Below are 19,961 nucleotides of genomic sequence, written 5' to 3'. Positions count from 1 at the left end.
TAAGAATCAACTGAAGATAATTTGAGAAAGCAAGATGAGAAAGAAGATGTTGGTGGTTTTAAATTTGGGCCAGCTGTATCCACACTTGTAATTATTTTCAGATTAAAATCTTTTTTACTTTTTGTTTTAAATGAGTTTTGCTGATAGAGCTTACCATAAAGCTATTATTGATATTATAACTTGTTTTTTAATCATACAGTTTTAATAATAAATATTATTTTTTAGATTTTACTTTACTTAAAGAAAAGTATTTAATTGATAATTATGAAAACTTTATGTAATTTATTTTAGAATGTTTTTATTTCGTTTTCAATTTGTTTCAGAAATTTTATTGATATAATAATCTTAAAACATAATAACTTATGATAAATCTTTGTTTTTTATTTATAATTCACCTATGTTATTTTTATATTCTGAATCTTCACAAAGCTGGTTATAAACAATTAAATAACTCCACAAAACCTTCAAAAATACCAGCACAAAAATATATTTAAAATAAATACGTTGTGACAAACATTTCTGATCCAATTAGGATCTGCTTCGAGTCATTAACGTTCAAAAGAATTAGAATGCAGGACGTTCGAATTTAAATATTTTAAAAATCATCAGAACTGTAAACCTTATAACCAGTATACAGCAAAAATCACATCTAGGTGTTAACATTAATGTTAAAACTAAAATAAAAATTAACACAAAAATTAATGAATACATTTTTAAATCATAGGTGAATTAATTGATTTCCTATTTTTTAATGATGCCGGGATTGTCGGAAAAAGATTGCCAGGCATGCGAGATATTCGCCTCCTTCTCAAAATTGATGCATTCCCCCTTTAGTTTGGCTTTAAAAATTTCCAGAGCCTCTAAAATTTTGATTTGATTTATGTGAAGAGATCATCTAATGAGACTGGCTTGCTGTAGTTTAGTTTCTATGTCTGTGTCAGAAGCATATATTTCTAGGGTGATAATATCTTAACAAGGGCAATAACAAGGGTTTGGACCATACAGGCAAGCATATACTAATTGATTATGGCCAGGGATTAAGGGCTTTATACCAAGATATTGCTACTCGTAGAGATTGTTCAATAACATACATGCGTAACCATCAGTATATAAGTTATTAAGAAATGGCAAGGAAGACATTAACACCTACAATGCACTGGGGGTGTATAGCATACCTGTTAGGGATGACAGATTTCATAGGAATCTAGTGTACTTTGGTTCAACCAAGAGATCCCTTAAAAATGGCTGGCAGAGCATAAATATGATATACAACACAAAAAACAGACCACTGCCCTAGCAATATACACTTTTGACATGGACGCAGAAGCTAAACTCCAGCAAGCCAGTCTCATTAGACGCTCTCTTCACATGGATCAAATCAAAATTTTAGAGGCTCTGGAAATTTTTAAAGCCAAACTAAAGGGGAAATGCATCAATTTTGAGAAGGAGGCGAATATCTCGCATGCCTGGCAATCTTTTTCCGACAATCCCGGCATCATTAAAAAATAGGAAATCAATTAATTCACCTATGATTTAAAAATGTATTCATTAATTTTTGTGTTAATTTTTATTTTAGTTTTAACATTAATGTTAACACCTAGATGTGATTTTTGCTGTATACTGGTTATAAGGTTTACAGTTCTGATGATTTTTAAAATATTTAAATTCGAACGTCCTGCATTCTAATTCTTTTGAACGTTAATGACTCGAAGCAGATCCTAATTGGATCAGAAATGTTTGTCACAACGTATTTATTTTAAATATATTTTTGTGCTGGTATTTTTGAAGGTTTTGTGGAGTTATTTAATTGTTTATAACCAGCTTTGTTTTATATTTATTATTTTTATATTATTAAATTTACACAAAATTTCTTTTTGTAATTACTTTATTATATAATTAATATCAAAATTTGATATTAATTATATAATAAATACTTATTATTTAAAAATTAATTATTCAAATTTTTTTTAGATGTGGCAAGCTGGAAAACAACATGCAGAAAAGGCTTTTAATTTATATGCCAATATTGATATCTTGAGACCATATTTTACTGCTGAACCACAAGAAATTGTTCAAAGGTAATTTATAAATATAAAAAAACGTTTTAAAAAATTACATAAACTTATTTAAAATATTTTCAAAAAAATTAAAAATTTAAATGATTTAGAAAAGTAATGGAAGTGCAGTCTTCCTCTTATGATTGATTTCTAGGAAATTATAGAAGAAAAATTGAAAATTGATTGTAGATGTAAATACTACTAATTGTCACCATTTTCATCTTTCTGTCAGTATTACAATATGAGATCGTAAAACAAAAATAAATAGAATGTTAAAAGAAAACAATAACTAACATGAAAATTTCAAAATCATGGTGTGTCTTAAAATCAAGAAAATATGGTACATAATCAACGTCATTTTGTTGCACAAAGAAATAATATATAATATATATTTTCTCTGTAGAGAAAAACAATTAAACAATGTTTATAAATCTTAAGTAGAAAAGTTAATGTTTTTAATTAGTAATTCTATTGTTTTAATTAAATCACAGATATCTTAACATTGTCAGATCTTCAAACTTAATATTTGTACTTTTGCAACTGTTACAAAACTTATTCTCTTTGAATAATTCTATATAAAATATTTAAAAAAAAGTTTATAAAACAGTTTCAGTTTATTGCATAATATTTATATAATTAATATTATTCTTTTTTTATTTGAAAGTTAAAATTTCCATACTGTAGTTAAAAACTATAAGATTTGATATTTTCTATTTTTCTTTACATATATCATGTATTTCTTGATATGAGATCAGTTTGATTAACATTATTTGATCCCACATTTTTTTGAATAAAACAAAATAACAGTATTGAATAAAAAGATATTTATTGGCAAATACAAAAATTGTAAAAAATATTGAGGCTAATACTTATATTTTTTTACAAGTATTTTATGTGCTCCTGCAGTAATTAACTGCAACTTGTCAAAAATTTTGTACATTTAATTGCATATGGAACAGAAAACAATCACATTAGGACAAAAAATTTTGAGTCATTTCGAGTCATTTTGAGTCATGATGACTCGGTACAAATAGAATAGTAAGCACTACCTGAAAAATTTAAATACAATAAAAGAAATTTATTTTGGGAGCATTGCTGTATTAATAATAAAAATAATATAATGAATAATAATAAATTATTTTTTAAGATTATTTTTATTTTCAGGATTTTACAATCATTTGTTCCAAAACTTCCTTCTCATTTTACTTCAATGGTAATTATAATAATAATAACAGTATACAATTTAATGTTTACATATAGATAATAACTTAAATTTTAAAAAATGTTGAAATTTTAATAGGTTCTTCCTGAAGAATTGTATGGTCCATTAATGCTTGTATTTACTTTGATTGCTCTTCTATTATATGAAATGAAGATTTCTGGTCTTGTAGTGGTTAGTATTTTCAGTTATGATTATATTTTACGATGTAAGTTTATTTAATTTTAATTATTGAGTTTCTGTACTTAAGAATTCTTATTGAAAATTACTGAAATTTATTGTACTATATTTTGTGTCATTTTAAAACATAGAAGATCTCAAATGTTTGATTATATTTATTCATTACATTATATTATTATTACTTTAAAAGTATCTGAGAGCATTAAAGCACAGATCCAGATCCAGTTACATTCCTTTCATAAAGACCACAGAAATGACACATTTTCTATGCCATACTTTGCATTGAATGATATTTTTACAAATAGAACAGAGTGGTATCCATGGGAAGTCCCATATTAGGAACCCTATATGAATTGGTAGTAAAAAAATTGGAAAATAACATCTTACCAACTTTGTAAATAAGTTTATATTACATAAAAGTACACAGACAACATACTACAGAGGAATGATAATTACATCAGTAAATATGTAGATTTTATCAACAACTCATATTGACTATGTCTTTGTCTTAAAGTAGAACAAAAAACCCTGCAGATCAATACATTTTGACCATTTTATTGATATTAAAACATGGACAAATATATACTGATGTACAAGTCAAACCATCTCATCCATGTACATACTGGCTTATTTGTATGATTCACTTTGATACAAAATAGCAACATTTAGAGTGTTAATTAAGAGTACTCAACAGGATAAGGAAGATAGCACTAGGTTATAAAGTTAAAATGATCATTAAGTCTCATCCAGGCATTTCTTTTCAACAAACAACACCATCTGTAAAAAATACACACAGTTCATATACTCTACCTCATTGGAATCAATACATAGACAATTAGCAGAACTATATGAAACTAGAATCATAAACAAACATAACCCATATTGTACCACCTATTAAAAAGGGAGGACAGATGCCAGAGGATTGAAAAACAAATACAGTAGAGTTCCACAAACTTGACTTAATATGGACTGAGAAGGTAATGAGTTACTGAAAATGACAAGTTTTATGGTATAGTGACAATGCTAGTCTAAATAGTGGAATTTTCTTGATGGTATTATATGTGTAAATTCATATACCTATGTACCAATAGTGTGTATTTCTACTTTTAGAGTTTAATTTTAAAAAATATTGTTTATTCAGTGGCTAAATTTGTGTTAGTGACATTTATGTTATGGCATTTTACAAAGGCACCTTGGAAAAAGGATTATATTCTTAGTTAACTTGTGGAATTGATGCTATTATCAATATCGCCAGTGAAGAATGATAAATTATTTGATCCTAGTGTTAAGTTATAGAAGTGAAAAGTGGATTACTTCATTTTTTTTGGACAACAAAATGAATTTTATGGAATGTCAAGTTTTCAGTACTATACTATATTTACATAATTCCAGCATAAATTGATAGAAATGAATGAAAGAGGGCATATATCAGGTACATAAGTAGAAATTTTGAATAGAGGGTTAAACACAAATACAATGTTAATAAAAATAGGAATAATATATCATTAACAAGTTTTTGCTATTGTGGAAAACACTGTTTTTAGGGTGATGCAAGGATATTGAAGAATGCCTTTCTATGCATCTATGACTGAATGAATCAATTCCAATATATTGACAAAAATTTATGGAGTGTTCCAAAATGCTAAAGACACAGAATGTCTAGCATCAGCATGGAAATATGCAATAGTCAAACATCCATAGCCTTTTTTGTGTACAAATTATATTGTTAATGTGATTGTATTGTTAGTATATTGATGTTACTGTTTTTTTGTTTATGTTTCTATCAATAGTTGTGATGTTATGATCTATAACATCACAACTATTACTTGCTAAATTGCTATTACTTTAAATATAGAGATATAAAAGTAATAGCAATTTTCAACAATTAATTATTTTTATTTAAAATATATATCTATATCTAAAATTGTGTTTAGTATAAATTTTTTTTCATTAAAAATATTTATGCTATGCTCTTGATTGATACATATTGGACTTGGGGGAGTCGTGGACGGTGTTGGTGACTTTTTATTCGGGGTTAGAAGTGACGTTCTATTGTAGCTTTGTGGAAAGTAATTGAATATGGTGTATCAGAAAGTTTACGAATACACAAATATTTTAAGATTAAGTTTAATAAGGTGCTTATTGCAAATTGCGGGGATAGAGTCTAACCCTGGCCCTTTGGCTAGATCTCCTCAGGAGATGGATCGTGCAGATATGCAAAGAAAGGGGCGTGGAAGACCCCGGAAAGGTAGTGCGAAAGAATTAGCGAGAGGAAATGAGTTATTGAATCTGATGCATGGTGAACAAGAACAAATTGTAGAAACTCCCTCTATAACTAAAAGTGGGATAGTGAGAGACTCAAACATTCAAGACTACTTTGGATTGGTAGCGGAAGAGGATGAATACGAAACGGAAGAGACTCAATATACTTTAAAAGGAATATACGTTTTGATTCAGGAAAAGTTTACGCAATTAAATTCAGATTTAAGTACGATAAAAGCAGAAGTAACCTCACTAAAGAAAGAAAATAGAGAATTGAGAGAGGAATTGGATAAAGCCTTCCAGAAAGTAACCGATCTCGACCAGATAGTTAAGACTGGTAAACAACTGCAAGGTAAGCTGGAGTTTCAAATCGATTCTTTGAGAAACGAGAAGGTAAAGAACAATATTATAGTCCTGAACTTCCCGTTTAAGACAAACGATCTCACGGATGAGATTAATTATTATATTAAGAATAAACTAGGACTACCTGATTGTTTGCCTGATAGTTTGGTCAGAGTGTCAAGTGGGGACGATAAATCCATTGTGAAAATTACGTTAAGCTCAATCTATGAAAGAAACTCGATTTTGCGAGAATTTTGGAAAAAAAGATCAAAATTAGCAAGTATAGGAAAGGGAAAGTTTCTATTTATAGCAGATCTATGTAAGAGATCCAGGATCAGAAGAAAAAAATTAACCTTAACGATAAGTCAAGAAAAGGCAAAGGGACATAAAATAACGGTCAGAGACGATTATTTCATAAAAGATGGTAATATCTTCACGTACGATTTAAATTTGGAGGAAGTAATTCAGATCAGTTATTTTTTATGAGTCGCCAGACTGCTGATACAGAGAGTCGTGAGCAAGAAAGATTGGAACTAGAGGTTAAAAAGCTGACTAATATTAAGGAAAATTGTAATCTTCACCAGGAGAGTTCATTAAACTCGTTACCTCCAGACCAAGTCAAAGAAAATATTCAGGCTATCCTAAACAAAATAAGTATAAGCTTTTGGAATATCCAAGGTCTATTTAAAAAAATCTATAAAGATCCTGTCATACAGTTTTTACAATCGCATGAAGTAATAGGATTTACAGAGACTTGGATATTAGATATAAATAAGATAAGGAAGAGATCCCTAGAAGATAAGTTTTGGATTTTATATAGCAAAATGCTCAAAGGCCACAAAGATTTGGTCGACCAGCTGGAGGTTTGTTACTATTAATTAGGAAATCGGTTGGTCATCTAGTGCAATCACATACTACTTCCAGTTTTATATTCGCATTGGTGGAATTAAACCAGAGTCTTTTTTAGTGGTCGGCTGTTATTTAGTTTTTTTGAACCAATTATATCGGAAATCATTACAAACAGAATCGAGAAAGAACTGGGTAAGTCAGCTGACCAGAGTAATTAACAATTTTGGATTTCGATGGGCCCGTTTATACACCTTCCGGAGATTAGTGAAGAATTATGTAAACAACTAACTAGAAATGTAATGGAGAATTCATTGATACTTGACGTGGAGGATATCCGGACACGAAATCTGCCGAATTCATATAATATAATACCTAATATCAATAATTATATGTAGCTTAATTTTCCCTTTGGTGTTAAGGGGTTCTTCATCCAGCTTCGCCTTAATAATGACATAATAACCATTGATAACAAGATTTATATCTATTCTAAAATTGTATGTCCGAGGTGTTTAGAAAACTTCTCTAAATTCTATCTGGTTTGTGGATGCGAAAAAAACAATATTCCTAAGACAAAGTTCCGATTTAAATAATTTAAATGAGTGCTCCTCGGAAAAGAAATGTCTATTTTTTCCATGTGGCTACGTTAAAATCTATTTATAACTTGTATAATTTTGTTAAAAAATTTGTAACTACATAATTGCTTATTTAATGAATGTTAAACAAAACTCCCCTTGTAACAGGCCAAGGCCTAATACAAATAAAGATGAATTGATGATGATGATTGATTGATATATATTTACATTACTTGAAAATTTATTACTAATAATATGACTGTTTGTATAATACATTTAAGTAAAAAGCAAAAATAATTAAAAATGTAAAAGTAAGTAAAATAAAAACCAACAACATAAAATGCAAGCATAAATAAAATAATGTAAATTTGGGATAATTTAGTATTTTTAACATGCTAAATTAATTATTTAAACTAATTTTATGATTAAATAAAATAAATTATTTAAAAAGTCAAAATAAACTTTATTTACAGTTTCTTTTTACTATACAATGTTTCATAAATCTTTTTCAATGCATTTCTGATAAAACAGCTGTTATTTACTTCCAAGTTTACACAGCTGATATCACTGCTTTTACACATGATGAAAGATACTTGAATTTTAATAATTTATACTACATAATATTTAATGTTGGAAATTTATATCTTCATAGAAAAGTTTTTAAAATTTTGAATTTTATTACAGCACTTTATCATTTCTTAATTTTGAGATTTTTCTTTCCATCGTTAAAGAATAAATCATTAAAAAATCATTTAATTGCAATTAAACATTAGCTGTAAATAATTTTCTAAATTTATTATATGTATTAAAACATTAAAATAGATCATCAGGTAGGCCTGTCTAAAATACTTATACCAGAACACACTTAACAATGTATTTAAAAAGTTTATAACCATTAAGAATATTTACAAAAAATGTCTAGAATGTTGTTTTATTATATAAATACTGTAATCCCTAAAACCATTTAATAACTGTTTCAAATTAAGCAATATGACATCTCATATCTACTCATAGACTCTTGTGTAATAACAAATGATATCTAAATAATTCTGCATAGTTTTTAGCATTTTCTATATCTTGATAAAGCTAACAACTAAGCTAGTATTACAATATTTTTAGTAATATAAATTATCTTAGTGTTCTAGATCATAATTTAGACATTGTTCTAGATCATAATTTAGATTATGATCTAGAACAATGGTGCCCAAAGTATGTCCCCAAATCAAATTTGGCCCATGAACATATTTAATACATCACTTATAAATAATAGAAATAAGCCTACTTTTAGTATGTTCGAATATGCAAAATATTCAGCGGCCTGCCCACCTACAACTTATGTATAGTTTGGTCCAGCAATCAAAAAGTGTGGATACCACTGATCTCAAGCATAAATGAACCCAATAAGGTACAGTCATATTTAGATAAGATTCAAAATGAGAAATCAAATGTAATTTAAATTTTGATTAGTTAGAATAAAAAATAAAAGATTTTTGCTCTCTCTTCAGGATTGTTTATAAACATTTATTTATAAATTTATGAAAAAATACTCAAAATACAGCATAAAATTACCAGTTATTCTAAACAAACATTTTCAGTTGTGTTTATCATTTACTGTTAAAGCTGCTTATTTTTTTACAATTTATATTAATTTGGTATTTTGATAGTATGTTAACTAAGTCACTAATTTATATGATATAATCACTTCGTTTTACTTGTCTAGTTAAATGTTTGGTCAATTTGATATCATTTTAATAAAACAAAACTATTTTGAAAAAAATCTGAAAATTTCATCTGATACTTATCTAAGAATAATAATAGGATTTAGACAGAGATTAAAAGATAATAAATGCATTTGAAAATTTGAAGAAGGAACTTTACATAACATGTCTAATAAAGAATAAAAGAAAATATTGTTAACTTTATTAAAAATACTGTTAATAAAAAATCACAAAGTTTGAAGAAATTATTGATTTCATACATTATTATAATGATTTGACAGACTTGAGTACTACTAATATGATAAAATTATATCTTTAAGTAGTAAAATGACTAGCAGCAATTTTTTTATTTTAGAAATTTTGACATGCTCATTTTGAATTTAAAAGATTATAAAATTTCATTAAGGATAATTGACATGTTAATGGATTTTATGTAAAACATAATTAATTTGTATATTTAAAACTAGGCTTAAAAGGATTTTATATTTAATATTCTTTGATAAAAGTTCAAAAATATAAAGTGTTATAAATTTTAGGATCTATACTGAAGTTTGTTTTCTTGTCATTTATCTTAGATTAACTCGGCATTTTTGGTTAGCACAAGTATAAATGATGATTGATGCACGCTACTGTAAAAAAATTTCAGCCAAGGAAAAGTTTAATCAAAAATAATGTAAATGGAATTATTAACTTATTGGCAAATTGCCAGTAGTGTATTAGGCTGTAGAATAAATATTATAAAAAATAATAATAATTATTCAACTAAATGCAAACAGAAATTTTTAAATATTATAACAATAATTAACAGCTATTACAATTAATTACAGAGATAATTTTCATCTCTAAGCTAAAAATATTATTTTTATAATTGTATTAATCAACTGAATAGAAAGAATTCAAATAAATTGGCAAATAATAGAAAAATTTCAGGAAAAGTTACTGATTCAACAATCATACAAAACTGGAAAAAATAAAAAATGTTTAAATTATTATAGATCTGTTCTTTATAAATAGTTACAATTTTTCTGTTTTGCTTTAAGTTAGATATACATATATAATAATACACAGATTTTTATTTTTAAAATAAAAATACATTAATTTTCAATCAATCATATTTATTATAAAATAAACTTTTTAAATATTTATATAAATTTGTTTATTCTCAATTGAAAAATAATTTTTAAATTGAATTTCTATTAAAAAAAACATTAAATAATAATTTTTGAGATTAATGTTGTGAAACTAGTCATACATAGTTTAAATTTTATTAAAATTTTGTGATAAGTTAATTTTATTTAGATTTTAAAAATTGTTTATATATACATCATGTATACTACTATTATAATCTTCGATAGAACTGGCCTATAGCCAAATGTCTTCAAGTTGAATTATTTTTATCAGACTGTAAATTTGCTAAACCAAATTATCTAACTGCATTATTTAATAATTAGCTTAATTATAACAGAGGAATAGTCCAAGCTTGTAGATATTAGGCTGTTAGGAAATCAGACTTTGGTTGGTTGTTTGATCTATCATAGCTCAATTAGTTCATCAATTTCTGTTAAAAATTAAATTGAATTTATTGGATATAGAATTTATTTCTTATAATTTCTTATATTATTTAAACTTATCATCGGCAGTGTTCAATAGACTCAATAGCTTTAATAAGCAAACAATGGCAATAAATCTGCTGAACAATGAATTATGATTTAATATGAGAGGATAACGATGCTACAGGAGTTTCTGCTCATTTTCACAAACTTAAAAACATTTGACAAAGTAAATTAATTTCATTCTCATGTAATTGTATTGTTGACGAATACACAAAAGTTCAAATTTTCATTCCTTTCTGACTTACGAAGGGTAAATAACTTTTCAATTCTAAAACATTATGTTAACAATGAAATAAATATGACATAAACACATTACACTGGTTCCAAAGTAGTGCTTCTGTAAATGGCATTTGGCGGAAAAGTATTTAATATGCTCCAGTGATGAGTTTGCTGAACAAGTCAGTTTTTTTATCAGAAGTGTTACTTTTTATTATAAATTGTATTTACAGTTAACCCTGAATAAGATCCATATTATTGAACATAATTTCTAAATTACTGTTTTTGAATATTGATATAAAAATTGTTAAATATTGTATTTTAATAAAAAAATTTTTATTTCCAGAAAGAAGGAACATTGATGGGTACAGCATTTGGAGTTAGTTTTGGTTATTGGTTAGGAGCTGCAGCATTTGGATATCTGTTAACTTATGTCTGCAATACAAAATTGACTTTTATTCAATACCTTTCATTATTGGTAAGATTGATAAAGATTTAAATAGCTTATAGTTTGAATAATGTTTTAATGTCTGATAATTTTTATTTAGGGTTATTCTCTATCTGGCCATTGTGTTGTTTTATTCCTTGGTACTGTGTTTCACCCTGAACATACACATTCGTTTTTTTATATCTTATGGAGTGTTATTGGTGGATTATCAGCAGCTAGAGTGGTAAGAAATTTTTGAAATGATAATGTAAAATACATTAGAACAAAGCTTTTATATTAATTTATAATTGAACATTTCTATAAATTTACACTTTAAAATTTTGCAGATTTTGTTATCTCAAAATATTTCATTTTTAAGAATTAAATTTTATTGAATTTCTTTATTATACATACATTGAAGGAACAAGAAAGCTTTAAATAAATTACATTTATCTGTCAAAATGATAATGATTATCTAAATTAATAATAACCGATTTACTTTTTAAAATTTTTATTGATTATTTGCTTAACTATCAATATGTTAACACTGTTATAATTAAAAAAAATAGTTAATTTAAATTATTTGAATTAATATTAATATGAAAAATATTTAAGTTAGTATGAACTAAAATTTAAATATTTTGATAAACTAATTTTAATCAAACAGAAAAATAATTAAATTAGTTAAACATGTATATACAGTGGGTGATCAGTTAACGAACCTAATCCATTCCAAGATTTTGTTCGTTAATTGAGTATCGATTTACCATAGGTTTCTATCGGAATTTGATTAATCTATTCTGGAACCCCCAAAAAATAAAAAATTATATACTTTCTTACTACGTTTATTTATATGTAATAATAAAAATACATATATACACAGTCTTACATTTTTATTAGTCATGTTTTTTCCATTTGTGGGGTTAAAGAATCTGTCTAATGTTGATTGCTTTTCTCTCTTCAGGATTTTTCAGAAGTGAATAGCATTGTAATTGTAGAGATCCCCAAGCCTATTAACCTCATCCTGGTTTGGATGCCATTCTAAGACTGTTGTTCTGACATCCTCCCACTTCTTCAAAAGATCTTTAATAGTAGATGTTGGCATTAATCTTCTTTTTCAGAAGAAAACATATCTCACTGAGTTTCTTGGTGTTCTTCATTCAAGAGTTCTTGGCGTTCTTCTATCATTAGATCCATTTTAGGTTCCATTATGAGCTCTGCAATGTTCTTTACTTCTCAGATGTGATTTTTGTTACTCCTTTAGCTGCTTGAGTCTTCTTGATTATACTGTATCTTTCTTAGATAAACTGTGGCCTACTGTAGACCTGTTTAAGCTATACTGCCCAGCAACATCAGACATCTTCTGCCCACTCTCTTCCTTTGCTATTATACTCTCACCTTTTGAAAATAAAAAGCGATGCAAAACTTAACAAGTGCCCACCCGATAGTCTCGCGAATACTATAAAAAAACTGTTTTTATCAGAAAAATAAAAGGCTGGAATTACAAGGGAGAGTTTCAAAGTTCGGAAGAATACTATCTGATCAGTATATACCGGATTGAGCGTCGATTTCAACGTCTCTCGTGCTCTGAAAAGTTTTGAATTGTTGTCCAAAGACAAGGGAAGACCAATCGGTATTCATTATTTTATGTCACTTCTTCTTGTGTTTGTTCTGTGAGGTGTTTGTTATCCAAATGTGTTCATTGTCCGAACATAAAAATCTTTCACGAAAGTGTTTGTTATCTGATTTGTTCATAATCTGAACTGTTTATTAACCAATCACCCACTGTATAAGATTAAATATTACATAAAATTAATAATGATAATTTTCAATTGTGTACTAAAAATCAATTAACTATCTTTGTTTTGAAGAATTTAATTTTTAATATAAATTTTTATAGTTTTAACTAATATAAAAAATTGCAATTTTTTCTTATAAATTACAGTAATAATAACAGTAATAGAAATTCTTAAGTACAGTTTAATTTTTTCTGTATTATTTCATAAATTTTCATTAATTCTGATGTAAATTTTTAGAAGAATTTTGTTCATTGAAAAATGTTTGTTGTGTAATCAAATAGAACTACCATAAAATATTTTGGAAATATGAATAAATGTAAAGTATAACCTCCAAATAGCAGACACCATAGACTGAGAAGTTTGTCTGCTATTCAGAGGTAAATATAATAGATGTCCTATTTGATGAGTCTAGGGCAATGGTTTTTAACCTTTGCCTAGTGATAAGGGACCATTTATCAAAATTTTTCTCTTGCCATGGACCACGAGCTGTTTGGCAGTAATATAAGTGCTTATAAGGTTGTTCTATAAATTAAACACGTACAAAATTATTCAGAACCAAGAGTATTATATTATTTGCGAAAATGTTACAAAAATTGCACTAAAATAATATAATTAATGTAACTGCATAGTGTTTACCAACTGCTGGATTCTTTGTTCAGTGCTACTCAAAGCCAAACGCATGTTGGCACTGGCATCCAACTGATTTCGATGTTTATTTTTAATTATCAAAAGCACTGAGAATCCTTGCTCGCATAAATATGTGGTTGAAAATAAAGTTAGGTACCGTAAAGCGATTTCTCAAATTTTAGAGGAAGCAATAGCTTTTTGGCTCCAAAAACTTCAAGATTAATTCCTGTCTCAAAAGTATCCTTGCAGTTACTATCGTGTTGCATTTCAATTAACTCTTCTTGTGTTTCATCCGGCACCTCAGAAATATTGACTATGAAAGGATTGCGGATCAGTTTCCGAATACCTTTGTCCTTGCAGTCAGGAAAATAGCGATTGAATTCATTTTTCAAGTTTTGCAAATGGAATGTAATGTTCTTTTGTATTGGTCCTTTAATCTCAGCACACTTCTTCTCTGTGCCTTCTATATCTGTTACCGGACTACGACGACACCTGGTGCAGGTTAGTAAGGTTAATAACGCTCCAAGGTATTTACTAGGGAAAGTTAAACCCAGAGAGGTTTCCTGTTGCCGTCTCTGGGACGCGATGTTACGCGTGGAATAATGCCTTCCGGGAGGTCTTTTAAAGGAAACTGGCCCCTATTCAGGTGTTACAAACGTGAAGAAAACCTGGAAAACTCCACGTGGCCACCCTGTCCGAACGTGGCGGAACCCGCGACCAAACTCCCAGCAACAGTTTAGCAACAGAACCGCTCGGCCACTGGTGGGCATCTCAGCACACTGTCTGTCAATAATAGGGTTCAATGTATCAAACGCAGAAAAATTCTCTCTTTCAACTTTGCTGATCAATAGGTCGATTTTAGCGATAAACGCACTGATTTTATCTTCAAATGCAAATATATTGCTAGTGCCTTCCAATTTCATATTTCCCGAATCTTGCAGTTGAAGGTTCAATTTATTTAGTTGTGCAAAAAAATCCACTAAATAAGCAAAATGTATTTGAAATTTGAACTGACAGAACTCGTCATCATTTATTTAATAATTGCTTACGGGTGCTTTCAGGGACCACCAGTGGTCCACGGACCACCGGTTAAGAACCACTGGTCTAGGGATTGTAAAAATGTCTGTTAAGTAGAGGTGTCCACTATTAGGAGTGTCTGTTAATGGAGGTTTCACTGTATAAAATTAAAATACAGTGAAACCTCCATTAAAATTTTAAAATACAAACTTTTTGGACTCGGAACATGCTGAAATTTTTTTATATATGAACCAAAAACAAGAGCATTTGATAGTATATCCATACAAAAAAAGATTCATATTTTGAACTATGCCAAACATTCATCTTATCATTAATAAAGTTTCTTTATTAATCTTTATTATCATATCATTATAATATGAGAAATTATAATACAATGAACTCCTGTATAATGCAAATTCATATAATGTGACAAAAAAATTATGACTAATGTTCATATAAAATTCTAATTTTGTTGTCTAAAGGTACATGTTTTCTTCTCAACCTCTCAGGCATTTTTTTTTTTTTTAATTTTCAGTAGGCATGGCTAAAACAGTAGTGCTTCTTATAATTTATAATAATGGTATATAATATTTTTTTAAATTCAGTTACTTGTGTTTTGTTTTGTTTTTTTCTTTTATTAAAAGAAACTGTCTTTAAAACAAGTTAGTTAACAATAAAATGATATTTGAAACTAATGCACATCTCATTAGCAATAAGCAGTCAGTGCTGGATATTGGAGACAAGTTTAAACTTGCATAAAATTGTCTGATAATGCATGTCTTATATAACATGATTTCCTATAACACAGAAAGTATCCTCCACAATGTATGGGAGTCTGCTGTCATTTAAATAGATATACATAAATCCAAATCTACAGAATATGTTGAGACAAAATACATAAATTTCATAATTATTAAGTCACATTCAATTTTTTTTATTTAATAATTGTTTGAAAATATATTTAATGTCAAGTTGATGTTATATTAAATGAAATTGTTAATTCATTATGATGTATTAATGCAGAAATGCCCAAAGCATAAATTCATGAAAAAAATATTTTTCAAAATACATCTTCTAAAATATAAGTGTGTATGTTTTAAGTTCTTAAGTGCAAATTAGATTTCAGTTTAATAGATGGAAAAGTTATGTTCTATATGCTATTCTTAGAATATTTAATGTGAAGCTGGTTTAAAAGGTGCTGAAACATTTTTAAATTAAAGAAAATTAAATATTTGGTAGACTTAAGAAGCAGAATTCATACATATAGAGTGTAGATGGGAAATAATACTATAATTGATATATACTGTAAATTTGTAAAATTTTAATATTTGATTTTATAAGTTATATAACAGATTTTGGTAATTCCAATATGAGACACTTGGCCCATATTGGCAGTATCCAGGCCATATCTTCTCCCTCCTGTCTTCACATCTGCAGCATCCTTCTTGCCAAACCATTTACATAGATAAAAATAGCATGACACAATTTAATCATAAACAGCAAATTTCTAAAAGTACATATTTTATTATTATTATTATTATTGTTTGATTGTTGTTGTTGTTGCTTTCTGACAACCACCTGTCTGATAATGTATGTATGCTGTCAACCTGAAGAGTCTGGATGCCAATAAATTTACTTATGACCTCACATATATATATAACAATGAAAACTGATGAGTGGTAATAATTATTTACTTACAAATATACAAATATGCACACTTTTAAAAAGAACTATTCTAAATAGAAAATTTCCTGGGATTCTTTGAAATACAGGACATTTTTCTAGGAAATCCTGGAATATAGGACATTTCAGTGTCCTGTACAAAAACTGTGAGGATAATGAGAGACAAATATGGAACAGTCTCATTCAATACAGGATATCTGTCACATTACTTAAATTTAGATCAAAAATATTTCAATTATTAAATAGGTCTTTGGTAACCTTAAAAACTTTTTTTTTGTTCATTTACTATACTATAAAATTTTTCTGAAGTTTCACAAAATTATTTTAAAGTAATAAATATTGCTATTCTCATGTTGTTGTAAATTTCTGTTGAATTATGCAATAGGAACAAAATCTTCAAACTAGAATAGAAACAATACTAAATATATATTAAGTGTTTTAAATAAAATACTACAAATTGAGAGGGAGAAATCTTAAAAAATGTTAAGGATCTACATAATAAATTTAAATTAGCACAATATAGGAATATATCTTTTACAAACAAATTTTCTCATCCAAATAGTTTCAATGTTTTTACAGTATACTATATCTTTCATAGCAAATATGGATGATGATTACAAATATTTTGATTAGAGACAATGGTAAACAAAATTAATATATGTAGGAGGTTAGGATATTTATTTAACAACAGTAAAACTTCTCTAAGTTGAATATTTCTTTAACTCAAAGAAAAATCATAGTAGGTCTCAATGGAATAGCATAGGGATTCAACTTGAATTTTTTAACTCAAATTTTCTCCAAGTCAAAGTTTTCAATGGTTCCCTGACACTGATTTATGTTACTTTCAACTTCCCCGACTCAAATTTTAATATTTATTCTTTCCAAAGTGATCCTAATTATTGGATTTCCATGAAATTTTCAGACAGTTAGTTGTATCTACTCTCCGACACCAATTTTCAGACAATGTTCCAGTCCAAAGTGAGAGGTGCTCTTGCTTTATCTCAACAAGATATACTAACAAAACTATTCAATTCCATTAGTTACATTGAATAGTTTGCTGAAAAGCATTATATTGGCTGTTTAAAACAAAATAAAAACTATCATAGATTCTTTATATAATGAATGAGAGGTAAAAGTACAAATATATTCAGAATCAGCATTTTTTACTCTATTGTTATCTATCTTGAACTGTCTGTAATTCAAAGTTTTTCCTGCCCCTTGGAGCTTTGAGTTAGAAAAGTTTTACTATACATCATGAAGGAAAACTTGGATAGTCTTTGTTAGTTTAAAACAGTGTTCCGCAACCTTTTTCTACTCGCGGCACACCTATGACTCGACATGACTCAACACGGCACACCAAAATGTTATTCCCTTCAAAAACATAAGATATGATACTGTTAATAGAAGCATATGGCATTACGAAACTTTAATTAATAGATTAATTAAAGTTTCGTAATGCCATAAACCTATTATTATTATTATTATTATGTTCGGTTTTGTGAGTTATACTCAGTTGACACCGATGGCTGTGTACTATGCCAGACCAGAGTCAAGATATAGTAACTTCAAAACAAGACAAAAATTAAATAAGTGTATCTGTGTGTGTCTGTATTCAGGAATTTCCTAACAATATGACATGTATTCAATACAGTGGCCTTCTGTAGTGTGATGTATGGGTTTCTATTCAATTTTAATGTTTCCAGGCTTTTGTCTAGCTTGTGTGGTATGACACTGTAGAGGAAAGAACAACAGGTACAGTATAATAAGCACCCTATCCATTCTCCATAGATGCCTTATTTCCTGGGCAAGTTCTGTGTACTTGCTGATTTTCTCAGTGCATGTGTTTAGACATATCTGTTTCAGTGTACAAATGTATGTGATTTTATTGTGTTTTTTAATGATTTTGATGTCTGGTCTGTTGTGGTAAATTGTTTTATCTGTGATTATGGCTCTGTTGTAGTACATTTTGTGCGTGTTGTTTTCCAATACTGTCTGTGGAATGTATTTGTAGTATGGTTCGTGGATGTCTAATAATCTGTGTTTCTTTGCAAGCTCTTGATTATATTTGCTACTTGATTATGTCTGTGTAAATAATCTGTCTCTGCCAAGAGCTTGCAACTGGAAGTGGTGTGTTGTATAGTATCTAGCATGATGTGACATTTTCTGCTTGTGTTGTTTGTGATTGTTGTATCTTTGAGAATGTGTTTTATGTAGTTTTTAGTATTTGACCCAATCCTGTATGGCAATCATGAATCCTTCCATTTCCCCAAAGAGGCATCCCCAAGCTAACCAGCTGTTTGATGCAATTTTGTCAACAAAATCCTGGGCCAGGTCATAGGGATGTCTGCCATGGAGTGCCTTTTGCATCCATGATTGATATGTTGTGTCATGTCCATACATTGTGAATGTAAATTTAATGGTGTATTATTTGAGTCTGCTAGAGTTACTGTTTTATGTAACTGTGATGTTTCTTGTTTCTTGTAGAAAAAAACTCGCAGTATCTGTATTTGTTCGTAGTGGAGGTTAACTATGTCGATCAGGCCATGAGCACCATCTTTACGTGAAAGGGTTTAATCTTTCTATGGCAGATTTAGGATGATGATATTTATGCTTAGTTAGTAAGTGTTTGTTCTTGTTTTCATTTGGAGTTGCTCAAGATCTGTGTGAGTGCAATGTATAACTCCAAAAGAATAAGTGAGTACTGGGACAACATATGTGTTTGTGTTTATTGCTTTAACATCATCTTATTTCATCGGTGCTGTGGCAGAGAATGAAATACAAGCATAAGAAACACAGCAACTGTGATAAAAATATATAAAATATATAAAGGAACAACACCGGAGTGAAAATAAATGAAAATCAACAACTTTAGTGCCTTTGACCGGTGTGCTTCTCTCTTCTTTCTCTGTAAAACGCAAACGTTTTCGAACCTCGTTGGTTCTTCGTCAGGCGTAACGGAATTCTGTTCGACAAAATTTTAGAAAAAATTTGCATTCTGGAACGCTGTCGCGTGTAGCCGATGTCGTCATATTAGACTTGCGCGATGTGAGTATAGCGCTACGTCAGGGATCTGTTGAGAAAGGCTTCCCAAGCCGATGATAAGATGATCTCCTTTTTAAAATTGATGCAGTGCGTGTTACTGCGGGTGTTGAGTAAGATGTATATAGCTTCAAGCCATTTGAGGTGATCTTGTCGAAACGTGGGGTGAATGATTGCGGCACGGGTGAAAAGAGGCTCTATTTCTGGATCGGATGAATAGACTGCTAGGGCGGTGTTTTGTCTATGGTGTAATATGTCCGCTTTGTGCTCTTTGATCCTCGTCTGTATGTTGCGTTTGGTGGATCCGATGTAGATGGCTTCGCTGTTATCTCTGTGGTCGG

General features: G+C 28.7%; 1 protein-coding gene and 1 long non-coding RNA gene across 3 annotated transcripts in view; one reads left to right on the top strand and one right to left on the bottom strand.

Annotated features, from left to right (window-relative positions):
• LOC136976564 (protein YIPF3-like) overlaps positions 1-19,961 on the top strand; it is a 43,781-nt gene that overhangs the window by 6,982 nt on the left and 16,838 nt on the right. The window contains exons 3-8 of the mRNA XM_067271897.1: positions 5-87; positions 1,972-2,078; positions 3,222-3,270; positions 3,358-3,450; positions 11,375-11,506; positions 11,577-11,699. Of these exons, the coding sequence (XP_067127998.1) occupies positions 5-87; positions 1,972-2,078; positions 3,222-3,270; positions 3,358-3,450; positions 11,375-11,506; positions 11,577-11,699 (587 nt within the window). The remainder of the gene's footprint in view (positions 1-4; positions 88-1,971; positions 2,079-3,221; positions 3,271-3,357; positions 3,451-11,374; positions 11,507-11,576; positions 11,700-19,961) is intronic.
• Positions 4,098-19,961, bottom strand: part of LOC136976566 (uncharacterized) — a 47,092-nt gene continuing 31,228 nt past the window's right edge. For both annotated transcript variants that reach the window (XR_010880950.1, XR_010880951.1), the window contains one exon: positions 4,098-4,233. This is a non-coding gene — a long non-coding RNA (uncharacterized lncRNA). The remainder of the gene's footprint in view (positions 4,234-19,961) is intronic.

This window comes from Centruroides vittatus, unplaced genomic scaffold (assembly GCF_030686945.1).
Source record: "Centruroides vittatus isolate TY-2023 unplaced genomic scaffold, ASM3068694v2 contig_401, whole genome shotgun sequence".
In the NCBI taxonomy this organism is placed as follows: Eukaryota; Metazoa; Arthropoda; class Arachnida; order Scorpiones; family Buthidae; genus Centruroides; species Centruroides vittatus.
The sequence above is the reverse complement of the archived record's forward strand: the minus strand, read 5'-3'. Positions and strand labels throughout refer to the sequence as shown.